Source organism: Brassica rapa, chromosome A01 (assembly GCF_000309985.2).
Source record: "Brassica rapa cultivar Chiifu-401-42 chromosome A01, CAAS_Brap_v3.01, whole genome shotgun sequence".
In the NCBI taxonomy this organism is placed as follows: Eukaryota; Viridiplantae; Streptophyta; class Magnoliopsida; order Brassicales; family Brassicaceae; genus Brassica; species Brassica rapa.
Window position 1 is genome coordinate 3,896,763 of NC_024795.2, and position 17,330 is coordinate 3,914,092.

The 17,330-nt window shown below is 30.6% G+C and overlaps 2 protein-coding genes across 2 annotated transcripts; both read right to left on the bottom strand.

The window, feature by feature from the left end:
- Positions 1-5,099: 5,099 nt before the first annotated feature.
- Positions 5,100-8,741, bottom strand: LOC103853439 (UPF0725 protein At4g29550). Its single transcript, XM_009130349.3, has 5 exons — positions 6,643-8,741; positions 6,378-6,500; positions 5,956-6,154; positions 5,733-5,845; positions 5,100-5,652 (listed from the first exon to the last, which is right to left on the bottom strand). The coding sequence occupies exons 1-5, from the start codon at positions 6,715-6,717 to the stop codon at positions 5,308-5,310; spliced, it is 855 nt and encodes a 284-aa protein (XP_009128597.1). The 5' UTR covers positions 6,718-8,741; the 3' UTR covers positions 5,100-5,307.
- Positions 8,742-11,109: 2,368 nt separating this feature from the next.
- On the bottom strand, positions 11,110-13,038 carry LOC103853446 (UPF0725 protein At4g29550). Its single transcript, XM_009130355.3, has 6 exons — positions 12,799-13,038; positions 12,545-12,715; positions 12,290-12,424; positions 11,879-12,080; positions 11,689-11,810; positions 11,110-11,605 (listed from the first exon to the last, which is right to left on the bottom strand). The coding sequence occupies exons 1-6, from the start codon at positions 12,823-12,825 to the stop codon at positions 11,270-11,272; spliced, it is 993 nt and encodes a 330-aa protein (XP_009128603.1). The 5' UTR covers positions 12,826-13,038; the 3' UTR covers positions 11,110-11,269.
- Between the last annotated feature and the right edge of the window lie 4,292 nt (positions 13,039-17,330).

Sequence of the window (17,330 nt, forward strand, 5' to 3'; positions counted from 1 at the left end):
AGCTTTTAAGTGATATCATAGTTTAATTTATTAGTTTTTTTGTTAATTTTTAGAGGTTTTTGTATTTAATATTTTTTTTCATATTAAGCTTCTATTTCTTTCACAGAATTGATATATATATATATATATATATATATCATAAAAATTACCATCAAATCAGTTTTACTTATTTATTATTTTGTTTTAACGAAAATACATTTTTTAAATAATTTAATTTAAAATAAAATTATATATTAATTTGCTGTATTTTAACAATTTCATTGATTTAATTAATTTGCTTTGGTGGATAACTTAAAAAGTTTTCATATGAATCGGGGAAAGCAAGCTTATGTTGTTATATTATATTTATTTTGTGTATATAGAATCTATATATAATGCTAGTGTAATAAAGAAAGAACATTATTTTTTTGTAACTTCAAAAAGATACATTATTACAATTTAAAATGAATCAAAATTGAATAAAATGGTAATTAAATATTTGTAAATCTAATTGTTTAGTTGGATTCTCATGAAAAAAAAATCGATTGGTTAAACAAATGTTTGAAAATTTGTTGTGGTAATGTTTTGTCTATAAATTATAAAATTTATTGAATTAATATATTTAAATATTGCATCCTTAAATAATATTTTATTAAGACATTAGAAAAATATGTTTTGAGTTGTTTTGTCAAATTGTACAAAAATCTATGCTTTTTCATATTTGTAACTTCAAAAAGATACATTATGACAATTTGAAATTAATCAAAATTGAATAAAATGGTAATTAAATATTTGTAAATCTAATTATTTTTTTATCTTGTTTAGTTGGATTCTCATGAAAAAAAATCGATAGGTTAAACAAATGTTTCAAAATTTGTTGTGTTATTGTTTTGTCTATAAATTACAAAATTTATTGAATTAATATATTTAATTATTGCACCATTAAATAATATTTTATTAAGACATTAAAGAAGTATGTTATGAGTTGTTTTGTCAAAATTTTACAAAAATCTATGCTTTTTCATATTTGTCACGAAAATTTATATGTTAAACTTACTTTTACAAAATTCTTAACTTTGTCACGAAAACAAAAATCTATGTTTTTTCATATTTGTCAACGTTCTCACGCTTTCTAAGAATATATTAGCTTAGTCACTTACTTATTTTTTTTTTACAAAACAAAGTATCGGAGTTTTGAAAGTTGAATTCATATTATTGTAAATGTACATAAGAGTTTGTGATTATATACTTAGTGGTTCTTGTATATGTGTCCAAGAAAGTTTCAATGGCTTAGTGGTAAATGTCCTATATATATATATCATACTAACCCGGGTTTGATTCTCACCTTTGCATTGTTTTTTTATTTTTTACGAAAAATAAATGAGATGACATGGCAATTTTGGATTCTCTGATTGGTTGATTTTTCTATCCTATGTGGACACCCTCTCCATGGCTTATATCCCCCTTTTAGTATAGTATAGATTCATATTTGTAACTTCAAATAGATACATTATGACAATTTGAAATTAATCAAAATTGAATAAAATGGTAATTAAATATTTGTAAATCTAATTATTTTTTCATCTTGTTTAGTTGGATTCTCATGAAAAAAAATCGATAGGTTAAACAAATGTTTCAAAATTTGTTGTGTTATTGTTTTGTCTATAAATTACAAAATTTATTGAATTAATATATTTAATTATTGCACCCTTAAATAATATTTTATTAAGACATTAAAGAAGTATGTTATGAGTTGTTTTGTCAAAATTTTACAAAAATCTATGCTTTTTCATATTTGTCACGAAAATTTATATGTTAAACTTACTTTTACAAAATTCTTAACTTTGTCACGAAAACAAAAATCTATGTTTTTTCATATTTGTCAACGTTCTCACACTTTCTAAGAATATATTAGCTTAGTCACTTACTTATTTTTTTTTTACAAAACAAAGTATCGGAGTCTTGAAAGTTGAATTCATATTATTGTAAATGTACATAAGAATTTGTGATTATATACTTAGTGGTTCTTGTATATGTGTCCAAGAAAGTTTCAATGGCTTAGTGGTAAATGTCCTATATATATATCATAGAAACCCGGGTTCGATTCTCACCTTTGCATTGTTTTTTTATTTTTTACGAAAAATAAATGAGATGACATGGCAATTTTGGATTCTCTGATTGGTTGATTTTTCTATCCTATGTGGACACCCTCTCCATAGCTTATATCCCCCTTTTAGTATAGTATATATTCATATTTGTAACTTCAAAAAGATACATTATGACAATTTGAAATTAATCAAAATTGAATAAAATGGTAATTAAATATTTGTAAATCTAATTATTTTTTTATCTTGTTTAGTTGGATTCTCATGAAAAAAAATCGATAGGTTAAACAAATGTTTCAAAATTTGTTGTGTTATTGTTTTGTCTATAAATTACAAAATTTATTGAATTAATATATTTAATTATTGCACCCTTAAATAATATTTTATTAAGACATTAAAGAAGTATGTTATGAGTTGTTTTGTCAAAATTTTACAAAAATCTATGCTTTTTCATATTTGTCACGAAAATTTATATGTTAAACTTACTTTTACAAAATTCTTAACTTTGTCACGAAAACAAAAATCTATGTTTTTTCATATTTGTCAACGTTCTCACACTTTCTAAGAATATATTAGCTTAGTCACTTACTTATTTTTTTTTTACAAAACAAAGTATCGGAATCTTGAAAGTTGAATTCATATTATTGTAAATGTACATAAGAATTTGTGATTATATACTTAGTGGTTCTTGTATATGTGTCCAAGAAAGTTTCAATGGCTTAGTGGTAAATGTCATATATATATATCATACTAACCCCGGTTCGATTCTCCCCTTTGCATTGTTTTTTTATTTTTTACGAAAAATAAATAAGATGACATGGCAATTTTGGATTCTCTGATTGGTTGATTTTTCTATCCTATGTGGACACCCTCTCCATAGCTTATATCCCCCTTTTAGTATAGTATAGATTTGAAAAGGCTAATTTTTATATTGGTTGATTGTTGCGTTGGTTACATCACTGTGGTGTTATATACCTTCTATATATTAATCATATACAGAATATGTTTTTGAGAGATTTGAAAAAATACTACAATGATTATCATCAGGTCCATAATATACGTAAATCTTCACTAGTTTTGAAAAAAATATGAGAAAAGCAAAAAAAAAGCAAAAAATTGTCAAAATACAGTAAAATTTTGATAAAAATAAATTTAAAATATAAAATATTATCAAGTAAATATGATATAAAATAGATTAAACCCAATAATATATATAATTGTTAATAATTAGTTGATTAATACAAATATAGAAATAAACTATATTTTGTTAACTATTTGAGTAAAGTAAAAAATAATTGTTAGGATCTTGAAGATTTGTAACATGAACACTAACTCTTTAACTGTAGTTCAAAAAAAAAAAAGAAGTCAAAACACTAACTCATTAACTTAAATGAGTTATGGACTAACATATAAGATCAAAACTATTTAGATATAGTTTCGATAGAATATCACATGTGAGTATTCTAAAATCAATACTATTAAAACAGTAACACGAAATATGGACCTAACTTGATCCTAGGTAGAGTATTTTTAAAAACTATATCTTATACAATTTAACTAACATGTAATGTTTATATCTTTAAATATAGTTTAAATATGGTAAGATTTAAAGAAATAAATCTAAACAAATATCTCAGTCAATTATGTATTAATTGAGATCTTCCATATCAAATTCCTTTTAATGCAACTATAATAAATTATATTTTGAAATATTTCTGACATTTTAAAGCTTAGTTCTCATTCTCAAACAATATAAATAAGAAAAAAAAAATTAATATTGTCATATGAATAAATTTTGATTTTTCTAATATCATTTCTTCATTTTTTCGAATAGTAAATGAATTCATCAAAGTTCAAAAATTAAAAATCTAATAGCTTTTTCAATTTTATGTACAATTTAAAAGTATATAAAATTTTAATTTTATAAATATTATCAGTTTTCTATGGGTTTTTAATAGGTCAACTATGGTTAGATCATAGATTAATGATAAGTTTTTAGATTTTATCGGGTTTTATCAGATTTTTAATTAACAATGTTTTTATTAATATTGAATCATATTATACACTGATCACCAAATTTACCGGTTCAACCGCGAATCCGGTCGGATATGAAAACACTGAATATCTATTTTTGACATAATATGTAGATCAAAATTCAAAAAATAATATTTAATATCAACTAGCAATTTTATCTAAAAATTAAACAAAAGCAGATCAAAATCTAGTAATGCGTTATTATTAATTAATATACATCTCAGTGTTAGACCTTTTAAAAATGTACATTACAGTATTTTGTACATGCGATTTCTATTGATAAACGCAAAAGTTTAGTGGTCTAGTAGCATAATGGAACCGTAATTGAAATTGGTGTTTTACATCAATCACATGCGCAGCCAATACTAAAACCCACAAAGTGTGATTGTGACTGTTCGGAATATATCAAGAAAGACTCATGAAGCATCTTTCTAATAGAGAAGCGAAGATTATTTTTGTAGTTTAGTTGAAAGTAAACAGTAATGAAGAGTACCATAGTCCATTAATAATTCAGCAGTCTCAGTTAGTAACCTTTGATGGTATGATTAGTAAATAGACTAAAACTGGGTATAATGTATTAAAAAAAACTAGGAAATGTATGCAAGAATACTCAAAACTTAATTTATATATATGGAAGCAATTATTTAACTATTTATATGTGATTCATTCTGCTTTGCACGTTGGATGCTTTCTAACTTGATGTGTTTTACCAGTACGTAAATAATCACATACGTCCGCAAGATTACAAAATAGAAACGAGATTGTGACTGTATCCGTCATCAAGACTCGTGATGACTCATGAAACATTGTTCAAAGAAATTATATTTTAAAGAAGTTAGGATTTGTGTTTCAAAGAAAAAATATTTTATAGGATTATGTAGAATCCATTATGCTCGTCCTTAGAGTTTCGAGGAGCTTAACCTTTTCCGCATCGATCAGACACTCCTCCGCAATAGGGTTTAGTATTTCAGTAGATTAGAAAATTATTCAACGCTTTTTGTATAGAAAAAAAAACTGAGGAAAACCAAATAACAAACTTAAAAGACATAACGGACAAGTTATTAAGTACTGGATTACACTGAAACAAAAGAAAAAAAACAGAGGAGATGATTATTCAGTCATGAAAACATAGCTTATAGATACTGAGTAGAGTCGTCTTATTAACTTAGGATCAGCAAACATATATGTCTCAGACCGAACTTGCCTTGAAAATATTATGACCGGTGCAAGACTTGAAGTCAAGACAAACGTGTCCTGGAAGCCCATCAGTGCTTCTTCTTATGATGACTCTGTGATCCTGGCACAGACCATGGGGAGGAGCATTCAAGTTCTTGAAACTGAAGTAGAAGATTGCATTCCCGGCTTTGAGCTTTTCATTTGACTTCACATCTTCAAAAGTCTGCACAACGACCTTCTTGATCTCCAGAGGCAGCCAAGACTCGAACAAGGACATGTCGTTTTCCTTCAGCGTGTACATTGCAACTTCGGCATACAAATTAAGCCAATCGTTTTCAAGAACGTCTGAATCTTGCACCTGCGAAACAACAAAATAAACATATAAAGCAAAAAAAAGGGTTGAGGAAGAAGAAATATGATAGAACGAGTTGCTCTCACTTGATAAAACTGGTCATTGGAGAGCAACAATACATCATCCGAATACCACTCAGGTAGAGTGTCTTTGTAAACTTCTGCATCGAACTCCCATCGATGTATTATTTCTCTAGTACCTTATTTTAAATTAAAAAAAAAAAAGAAGGCAAGGTAAAGAATCATATATTTACTCAACCCACAAATCCTGAAAAGGCAATCATCACATGACACAGAAGACTAAACTGACCTGGAATTTCAGGTGTGATCCTACAACCTTCGGTCATTATTCTGTAGTAGGATCCTTTTACATTGTCATCTCTAAGAACACGCGCCTGGAAAGTGACACAAGAACCGTCTGCCGGATTCGTGGCCTCAAAGGTTAAGGAATAACTGAAAACTCCATAGTTAATATATTTGTCTACTCTTGACAACTGGAAGTTGGTGCCCTGTATGATCGAAAGACACACGATATTAAGACGAAGAAGAAATAGTTTAAATTCTCGGGACATGTACTAATCAAGAAAATGGTCTCAACCCCACCACCATAAAGTATTAGGAATTTCAGCATAAGAGAATGTGAAACACAAATGTTCATAACTATATGATTAACCTTAACAAAATTGGTTTATTAAACCAAAAAAGAAAAAAAAAATGGAGGGAGTGTTTTACCATGCGGGAATTGTAGGAGTGGAGTCCAAATCTAGCATAAATGTCAGCCAGGTCACGAAAGTAACCTGTTTCGCTGTTTTCAAATTTGTGCAGATCCGTTGAATGAACTGGATCATCGAATTCCTGCAAAAGCCGTATATCCAAAAACCCAAAGTTAATTGCATATAAGTGTGAAATCAGTGTCCACGTAAGAAAAATCTAAGAAGGAGATCCTAATTTTCTAACGCTGATCAATTAAAAGGGGAAAATTTTATATTGTTATTACATTGTGCTCGCGAAAAGCGTACTCTTCGTTCAAAATTGGATCTTCATCGTCAGAGGATTCATTGATGCAGCGCATCTTGACAAGTAGATCACGTCTCCTGTGCCGTCACGTTAGAGTTAGGAGGGTTCACGTATGTGATACAGTTATTATGGGCTTTTCTTTTTTTCTTTTTGGTAATCAAAAAGGTGGCTACTGCCTACTAGCACTCCCTTTACATTCGTGTTATTATGGGCTTTAATACTTGTTTTGGGAATTTATAAAACACAGAGATTTTTTTTTTTGTTTTTTTTAACCTTGTTTAAAGATAGAGTTAGACTCTCAAAAATTCAAGAAAGCAAGTCTTTTAAACATTCTAAGAATCAATAGATTACTTGCTTTATATGTAACCTCAGCAGGTACCATTCATAATGTTTGAATATTCTTCACAACGGCTAAAGATTCTGCTATCGGAGTTAAACCGTCTTTGTCTGGTTCAGGTGAGATGGTTATTTTGATCTTTCCCTTGTGTTGTGGATTGTGGTGTATCATCAGTCCAAAGAGATAATACAGAAAAAGACAAAGTCGATGAAGACTAAGTAGCTAACCTGGCAACGACTGATGATGAGCTCGTCATAGTCGATTTCTGCAAATGTTAGAGAGAACAGATAAATCTGAGAAAAATAGGGCTTCTTGACAAAGATATAGGCAAAGCTCGGAAGCCAAAAATGAGAAAAATGCAAAGCTAAAAACCTCGACGTATAAGCTATTTTTTAGATTCTCGTTTCCCCTTCAACTTGCTTGAATGATCATTGATTATAGTTTTTTTTTGTTAGAAAATTTTAAAACTATATGTTTAAAATTTGATCTCTAACTAAAATAATCAGTAAGAGTTTCCAAATTTCATATCTATCTTTAAGAATTAGTTATTTTATAGGCTTGCTCTAGTTGGATTTCGAAGTGATTTAAGATAGTGTGACATATAAGGAAACTTACTGACAATTAACCACATGATGTATCTTGGCTGTCCTCCTGTAGGAGTGTTTCCAATTCCACGTATACCTCAAGAAACTAGGAAGAAGCTTGCCCACATTTTGACCACTATACCCATTAAATTACTATCACTCACAATGAAAACAACTATTATTTCTAAAATCAAAGTTCTTAACATAAAAAGCATATGCAACTTAGCTGGCGTGTATCTCATGTGAAAGAACATGGCCAAATTGATAATTTATGTCCAAAAATGATGATGATTTATGAACTATGTATAGTTTAAAAAAAAGCACTACAAATTGAAAAGTCTTTTTTTTTTTGTTTCTTAGTGTTATCCCCTTGTCGGAGATATTTAAAGATTATGAAACAATATTGACTCATGTGGAAACCAATTGGATATTGTGGTAGAATTTATTTTTAAGTTTAGAAGAATAGTTATGAATTTCTATGACATATGTTTTGATAAAACATGCAAGTTCACTTCTTCTTTTTCCACACATGTTAGGCATTCCGTGATGGCTAGATAATCAGTACAATGCTTTTCCTTAAGTAAATAAACATATTACATATAATATCGGTAGAACTTCTTGACCATAATAATTGGTCAAAAATATGAATAAATAAGAATACATACCATGTTACAAAAAAAAAAAGAAAGAAAGAATACATACCACTTTTGCTATCTCTTAACCATAATGAGGGGGTTAAATCATGTACTACATTAGCTCCAAAAGAAATTGATTGAAATTGAGTGTTGGATGTAGGCACGAAAGCAATATACCACTATGCACTCTTTCAAGACTCCCACACATAGATAGTGTTGATAAGCTATCCTGAGTGAGACGCTTATAATGCTAGAACATCAACCCATTGGAACATCGTTTATTATCTCTATGCATGATTATATACTTAGTAAATAAAAAAGAGTGTGAGATTCAATAATGTGAGCAAGACGCTTACCAACTTGAAGAACAATTCATTGGAACATCGTTGATTATCTTTATGCATGATTAGAATGAATAAGAAATTAGATTAGACTAAACCACAGTGATATGGTGCAACATCACAAATACTTTTAAAATATCTATCTATATCATGTTGGTTCAGATGGAGAGAGAGAGAGAGAGAGAGAGAGAGATAGAGAGAGAGAGAGAGAGAGAGAGAGAGAGAGAGAGAGAGAGAGAGAGAGAGAGAGAGAGAGAGAGAGAGAGAGAGAGAGAGAGAGAGAGAGAGAGAGAGAGAGAGAATACTGATTAGTTACTTTAATTTTTGTCCAACAATGTTATTATACAAGCCATTTTCCAATTTAGTTTTACTGATTCATAAGTAAAAGAATTTTGTTGTTGTTTTGAAAATAAATATTTTCTTTTTGAAATGAAGCAAAATTATGATATAAAAGATAAATACTTTTTGAAAAACAAGAAAAGCGAACTAATCTATACTATCAAAAGGGAAGCATTCTTAAAAAATCTACCTATGAAATGTTACTGCACCCTTTTATTTTTTAGTCCAATTTATAATATAAAATCAAATATAATTAACCTTTATTAAGCAACCAAATAAAATCCTCTAACATTTTAATAAACCTATAATATATATCCAATCAAAAAGTATAACTAACCTCTATTAATAACCTCTAACTTTTAAAATATCTACGTACGTTAAGGTCTTGGGTATTGACTCATTTTTGTATTCGATCATGGGAAGAAGAATTATGATTGTCATGGGAGAAAAAGAAATAATAATACACAAACATATTTGTTGTATATATGTTACAGAACTGTGAATATGAGGGAAGTTTTAGAGGTCAAAGAGTTTATAAAAGAATCACTGATCATGATCATGGTGGCAAGCACAGTTCCAGATTCATTATTCTGAATAGAAAAGGAGTTGATAATCATAATTATACAAATATATTACTATAATTCATACATTTATCAATAATGACTAACCATTTAAATATTATTTCCAGTTTAAAGGATCCAAGTGATCTAGAATAAAAATTGGAGGATTTTAGCTATATTTTGAAATATTGGATAGCCTAACAAAATATTCTAACAATAAACATATATCACATTTTTTACCTTTTATCAAATAAAGAAATTAATGATAATACTTATAACATTTAATTATTTTAAAAATGTAACCTTACTACTTTTAAATAATTATATTTTATTCACAAAATATTATTGAATACTTAAAATTTTATTTTAATTGAATTAGTCACTTCCCATAAAAATAAATTATTTGACTAATATGTATACCAAGTTAAGACTTCGGCTAAATATTAAGGTAATAAAATTTAAGTCTATACAATTAAAATAAAATCATTCAAAAAATCTAATATACGAAGATTGTTGAACCCATATATAACTATTTATTATTTTAAAAATCTCAATATTATTCCTTATGATATTCTTTCTCTAATAATATTTCATCAACCATGATTTTATGCAATACCGTTAAAAACTTAATATAAAGAGATTGATTGTTGGACCGGATCTAAACGTAATGGATCCAAACCGGTTCAGGTATATAGGACCCGAAAAGATTCAAAATATCCAAAAACCTAAAAATACATGTTTATGAAAAAATAACCTGAAACCCCAAACAAATAAATACCTAAAAGTTTAAACTTTTACCCAAAAGCTGATCCAAAGAACTGAAAAATACGCAAAATTTTATTCAAATACCAAAAATATATTTTTAAAATTTGAAATTTTACCCAAACCCGAAACTATAACCGTAAAACCAAACCCAAAATTTAAAAAATATCTATAACACCAAAAACATATTTGAGATATCCAAATATACCTAATATACACAAACTATTTTGGATACTTTGGGTACCGATTGAGTCTCGGATAGGACCCATACTTGAACAAAAACTCGCAGTCCAAAAAAGTATATTATAGGTAATTTTCCATGGATCCGTATCCGAACCAAACCTATATTTTTGGGGTGGTTTCAGCTTCTTTCTTTTTGTTCTGATAAAACGATCAGACCTAAAAACAATGGTAAGAGAATGTACATATAAAATCTTAAATAAATTAATTCATTGATTATATAATTTTAAAACAATTATTTCTTTGATATAATACAACTTTGAATCATAATATAATCCAAAAAAATCCGCGCTTTCGAAGCGCGGGTCAAAATCTAGTGAATGTATTAATATTGCAGTATGATTAACACAATACCCATTTTTTCAAAGAAATTGAATGTATTGTAAATGATTATAACTAGATAATAGATGGATGCAATGTTTATTTTATAGGATTATATGTAGAATCCATTATGCTCGTCCTTGGAGTTTCGAGGAGCTTAACCTTTTCGGCATCGATCAGACACTCCTCCGCAATGAAATTTGACAGGGTTTAGTTTTTCAGTAGATTAGTTGCAAGTAGCAACATCAAAATGAATTCTTCAACGCTTTTTGTATAGACATGATTTTAACCGTGACAAAGCCCGAGATAAAAAAAAAACTGAGGAGAATTAGTAACAAACTTAAGACATAACAGATTAGTTATTAAGTACTGGATTAAACTGAAACACCAAACAAACGAAAAACAGAGGAGATGAATATTCAGTCTTATCGATTCTGAGTAGTCTTATTAACATAAGAGTAGCAAACATATATGTCTGAGAGTAAACTTTATTTAAAAATATTACGACCAGTGCAAGAGTTAATGTCAAGACAAATGTGTCCTGGAAGCCCATCAGTGCTTCTTCTTATGATGACTCTGTGATCCTGGCACAGACCATGAGGAGGAGCATTCAGGTTCTTGAAACTGAAGTAGAAGATTGCATTCCTGGCCTTGAGCTTTTCCTTTGACTTCACATCTTCAAAAGTCTGCACAACGACCTTATTGATCTCCAGAGGCAGCCAAGACTCGAACAAGGACATGCTGTCGTTTTCCTGCAGCGCGTACATGGCAACTTCGGCATACAAATTAAGCCAGTCGTTTTCAAGAATATCTGAATCTTGCACCTATGAAACAGCAAAAATAACACATAAAGCGAAAAAGAAAAGGGTTGAGATAGAAGAAATATAAAAGAACCAGTTGCTCTCACTTGATAAAACTGGTCATTGGGTGGCATCAATGCATCATCCGAATACCAATCAGGGAGACCGCCTTTGTAAACTTCATCAATTCCATCATTGTACCCCCATTGACTTATGACTTCTCCAGTACCTTTAAAAAAAAAAAGGAATGTAAAAACTCCTGAAAAGGCAGCAATCATCACATGACACACAACTGACCTGGAGTTTCAGGTTTAATCCTACAACCTTCGGTCATCATTCTGAAGCCTGCTTCATTTACAGGGTTATCTCTAAAAAGACTCGCCTGGAAAGTGAAACAGGAACCGTCGACTGCCGGATCCGTGGCCTCCAAGGTTATGTAATAATGGAAAATTCCATAGTTAACGAATTTGTCTACTCTTGACAGCTGGAAGTTGGTGCCCTGTTGTATGATCAAAATACACGAATATTAAATGGTTGAAATAGTTTAATTCTCGGGACATGTACTAATCAAGAAAATGGTCTCAACCCCACTATAAAATATTAGGATAAGAGAAAACGTAAAACACAAATGTTCAAAAGTATGTGACTAAGACTAACCCAAGTAACAAATAGTGCTAAACCAAAATAAATAAATAAATAAATAATTACCTTGGGGGAATTGTAGCAGTGGAGTCCAAGTCTAGCATAAATGTCAGTCAGGTCGCGAAAGTAACCTGTTTCGTTCTTTTTCATTTTGTGCATAGAGAATGACTCAACTGGAATAGTTACGTCAACATCGAATCCCTGCAAAAGCAGTATCATAAGAGTGAGATGAATGTCCACATAAGAAAATCTAAAGAGGAGAATTGTTTAATTTTCTAACGCTGATCAATAAACGAAGGGAAAACTTTATATTAATATTACATCGGACTCGCGAAGTTGGCGAGTGTACTCTCTGCTCAAAGTTGAATCTTCTTCGTCAGAGGATTCATCATCTGCTGTAGGAGCTAAACCGTCTTTGTCTGGTTCAGGTGCGGCGGCGGTTAATTCAATCTTCCGCTTGCGCGGTGGTGGCCCAGTGTCTGTTATCACAGCCTGCGCCAATAATCAAAGAGGATAACACAGATGAAGAAGAAGACGATGAAATCGAAGATAAGAGAGTAGAAGAAGTCGCAAACCTGGCAAAGGTTGGATTTGCTCGTCATCGTCAAAGCCAAATTAGGGCTTTTTGATATAGGGAAATTGGTAAAAATGACTATGAATAAAAAAAATTAGACAAATGATTATAGCAAAAAATGTGGTTAGGATATGTTATATAGTATTATTGAGTGGATGGACTTGGAAGAAACACATGTATGGTTTGGGGGAAAGGACCATTTAATTCCTCAGGTATTTGAAATTTAACAGTTTAATTTTCCAACTATTGTGTATGCAAAACCATTCCCCAAGTCTAAATTGACCAAACAAAATTAAACTCATAAAAGATCCACTTTAAAGAGTGCACAGAGACGGCAGGTAACAGGTGGCAACTGATAACATGTCAGGCGGCAGTGACGAGAAATCTAGTAAGAAGGAATATGAGATGCGATAATTATTGCACAAGATGTGGGAAAACAGAGGAATCTGTAACTCATACTATATTCGAATGCCCTCCTGCTCTGCAAACATGGGCCTTATCGACAACTCCCACAAGTCCAGGTACATTTCCAGTGTCAAGCGTCTACACAAACATGGATTACCTATTCTGGAGGAAGAATAATATCATAGAGCCAGATCAAGACAGGGATCCTTATCCCTGGATAATATGGTATATTTGGAAGGCTCGAAATGATAAACTTTTCAGGGGAATAGACAGAGACCCTTTGGAATTAGTTCGATACGCAGAAAGTGAATGCCACGCCTGGTTTAGTGCAAATGAGATGGTACCGCCAGTAGTAGCCAACAATAGCGAGGAAAACCAAGTCTTATGCTTGGGTAATATTTGCTTACTGGATGGATCTTGGACAGCTTCTGATCGATTTAGTGGATGTGGATAAGCTTGGATGGACAGTGGGGAGAACATACAACTTATGGGAACACGGAACTTCACTCGATGTGAATCAGCATTGCATTCAGAGTTAGAAGCACTGCGCTGGGCGATGGAGAATATGCTTCAACACTCGCCATGCCAGAGCTTTGGAACAGACTGCAAGGAGCTGATTGAAATGATAAAGGAACCCCAAAAGTGGCCAAGATTCGCGACATAATTGGAGAAGATAGAGACGCTGCAGATTTGCTTCCCAGACTTTAAGATCACCCATGTCCCACGAGTGCACAATCAGTTCTCGAATTATTTAGCTAAGACTGCTAGGACCTTTCATAGGGAGCTATTTTTCATTGGTTGTTCTATTCCGGTCTGGTTACCCAGACCACCTCAAGCCTGAGTAATAGAATAGCCGTTCGACGTCAAAAAAAAAAAAAAAAAAGAGTGCACAGAGACGTTAATCTATTTTTTCTAGCCCTCTTTTAATCATTTTCTTCTTCTGTTTTTTTCAAATCAAAAACCTCTAAATTCTAAATCCATTATAATGATAATTGCAGAGGTTAATTCCAGTAAATCCATCTACGAAAAACAACAATCCTAACTATCTGTGAAGAACAAAAAACATTACCCAGAAAAGGAAAGTGGACTTTTTATGAGCTCAATTTTGTTAAATCAACTAAGATTTGAGAAATTATTTAGCATACTTAATAGTTGGGGAATTAAACTGTTAATTTCAAATACTTTAGGAATTAAATGGTCATTTTCCCTGTGGTCTTTCGAATCTCCCTCTCTAGTTTTTGTTTTATAAATTTCTAAGAAAAATTTCATCTCATCTCTATTTAGTTACGTTTAATCTTTCTAATATAAAATGCATAAATGAATTATTATATTTTTTCTTTTTACATTTTTCCACATATGTTATAACTTTCTTTTTTTAAACTATATATATATATATACTTCATAAAAAATAGGAAGATGAAACAAAAGTATTTCATATACTATATTTTCGAGTTGAACAGATAGAATATAAATAATGATTCATATTAATAGTAATAGTTAAATATTACTAATATGAATTGACTAGTTTAAAATTTTGTGAAGACAAAATTACAAGATTCTAAATCTAATGCAACAATAAAAAATTTCATATTTTTTTTGTAATGTGTTGTAAATATTATGATATAACTATTATACTTTGTAGAATTAATATAGCATGTTACTTTCTCTTCCTTCTTCCTAAACATTCCTCTTCTTCTTTTTTGTTCTTTTCATCCCTCTTATGTCTTCCTATGATTGGACAAATAAACCGAATCCGAAAATTCGAACCAAATCCGATCCTATAAAAATGAATCCGAACCGATCTGAAACCGACATAAATACCGAATGGATCTTTTTTATGGTATTTTTGGTGTAGATATTATCCGAACCAAACTCGAACTTAAATAGATATCCGATAGAACCCGAAACATTCAAAATCTCAAAAAAAAAGAACTTGTACAAAACATGATCTCATTTTCTAATATGTATCCAAAATACACTAAGAGATTATTGACATCTAAAATAATTATCTATTATGTGAAGATTGATGGTTGAAGGTGGCGGTTGAAGCTTGAAGTTTTTAGATTTTGGTTTTGTTTTCATTGAATAATGTTTTTTATTTCATGAGAACTTAGTTTGCGTTTAATGCTTTAATTTATTTGGTTTCGTTTCTATCAATAACTATGTTTATCTCTCGTTTGCTTTTGAATGATCACGTTTGATGTTCTTTTCTTATTTTGAATCGATTTTACTTATGTTTTGGTTACAAAATAGGCACAAATCAGGTACTTTAAAACCAAAGAATCGATTTTGCTTATGTTTTGGTTACAAAGTAGGTAGAAATCAAATACTTTTAAACTGAAGAAACAATTGGGACCCGAACCCAAAAATACATCGGGTTCTACCGGTTCTTTGAAGATTTACTAACCCCAACCCGAATTTGATAGAACCTGAACCTGTCCCAAACCGAACTTTCATATAACCTGAATGACGTTGATTTTGATAAACCCAAAAAATCGAGACCCAATTGAAAACCCCGAATACCCGTACCTATGTCTTCCATTCTCCTCCTCCGCTCTCCTCTTCTTCCCCTTCCCTCTATGTCCTCTTACTTCTCCTCCCTTTCCCTGCGATGCTCATCTTTCTTCCTCTTTTTTTTCCTCCTCCACCTCCTCCCTTCTCTTCTTCATACGCTCGCTTTTCTCATCTTCCACCTCCTCCCGGCTCTTGCCTCTTCCTTTTTATAAATTGATCAATCGATCTACAAATTTATGAAAATAAGTCCCCAAAAATTTATATCTAATAGCAATATAATTTTCATATTTTTTAACAATCAATGTGTATTAACACTATAATATAAATATTATCAATATTATTTTATTTTATGGATATATAATAGTATTATTCCTTCTTTTTATTTCTATGAATTGATTGGTTGTGTTATTTATTTGATATACTATTCTATTTTGTAGTTTTCTGTGTAGAACATGTATGTTGAATTTTCAAGCGCATGCCAACTTTATCAGGGGACGTTAATCCCACACCCATTCGCGAATAAGTTTAAAGATACCACTTTTTAAAATATCTGTCACATCCCACCGTGTGAGATTATTTCTTTAATTTATTGTCTCAATATGTACATTTCACAAAGGGCTTATTGGCTAAACAGTCATATTTCAGTGTGAAATTAGGTGAGTAGCATTGATTTTGACATAATTAAATGTTAGACTCTTTGATCATATTTTCTCCGGTTCTGCCCATGTACATAAACGGTTGCCAGTTACAATCCCTAAAATAAGCGACGTGGTGTTTTCCAGTGGAATATAAACACATACATACCAATACGCAGATGAGAGGCCAGCTGTATTTATCACATATGATAGAAAATTATGAAAGAAAATGAGTGGATAATAAAAATACGCGTTCTATATATGGTAACGTAACGGAGAAACCAATTCAGAACATTGCTATCTATATGACACAATAGTATATGTCACAATGTAAAGGTCAAATAGCATGGAAGTGTAAAACATCAGTAAACACACAGAGGAATATATACTACACCATATTAACTAATCACTAAACTTTACACATAAATATGACCTCAATGTGAACCCCAATCTTCAAATGACAATCCCAATATGCCAGAAACTAACCCTTCTTTAATCACACTAAACCCTAAAAGGAAATATAAACCATAACCCAATTATGAAACTAAAACTTTTCCATATTAATTAACTCTTTATCCAATCTTCAAATGGAGAACCCAATATGCCAGAAACTAGCCCCTCCTCAATAATCAGTATACCCTATACGAAAATATAAACCCTCATCCTATGTCACTTCAAATCTTTGATAAACTAAACCTATCAACTAATCACTAAATCCTACACGGAAATATAAATTCTAATCCAATGTCAACCCCAATCTTTTATAAATTAAACCTAAATTTTAAAATGTCAGTAAAATGCAATACCATTTTACATAAGGCATATAAAATAGAAAATGTGAAAATGTAGTTACAATCTAAAGATCATCTTAACACATTTCTCAAATGTTGATATGGCTATACCTTCATGAAATGTGGTTATGCTTGCCCAAATGTCAACCCAATCGTACATAACTAAACCCTATCAACTAATCATTAAA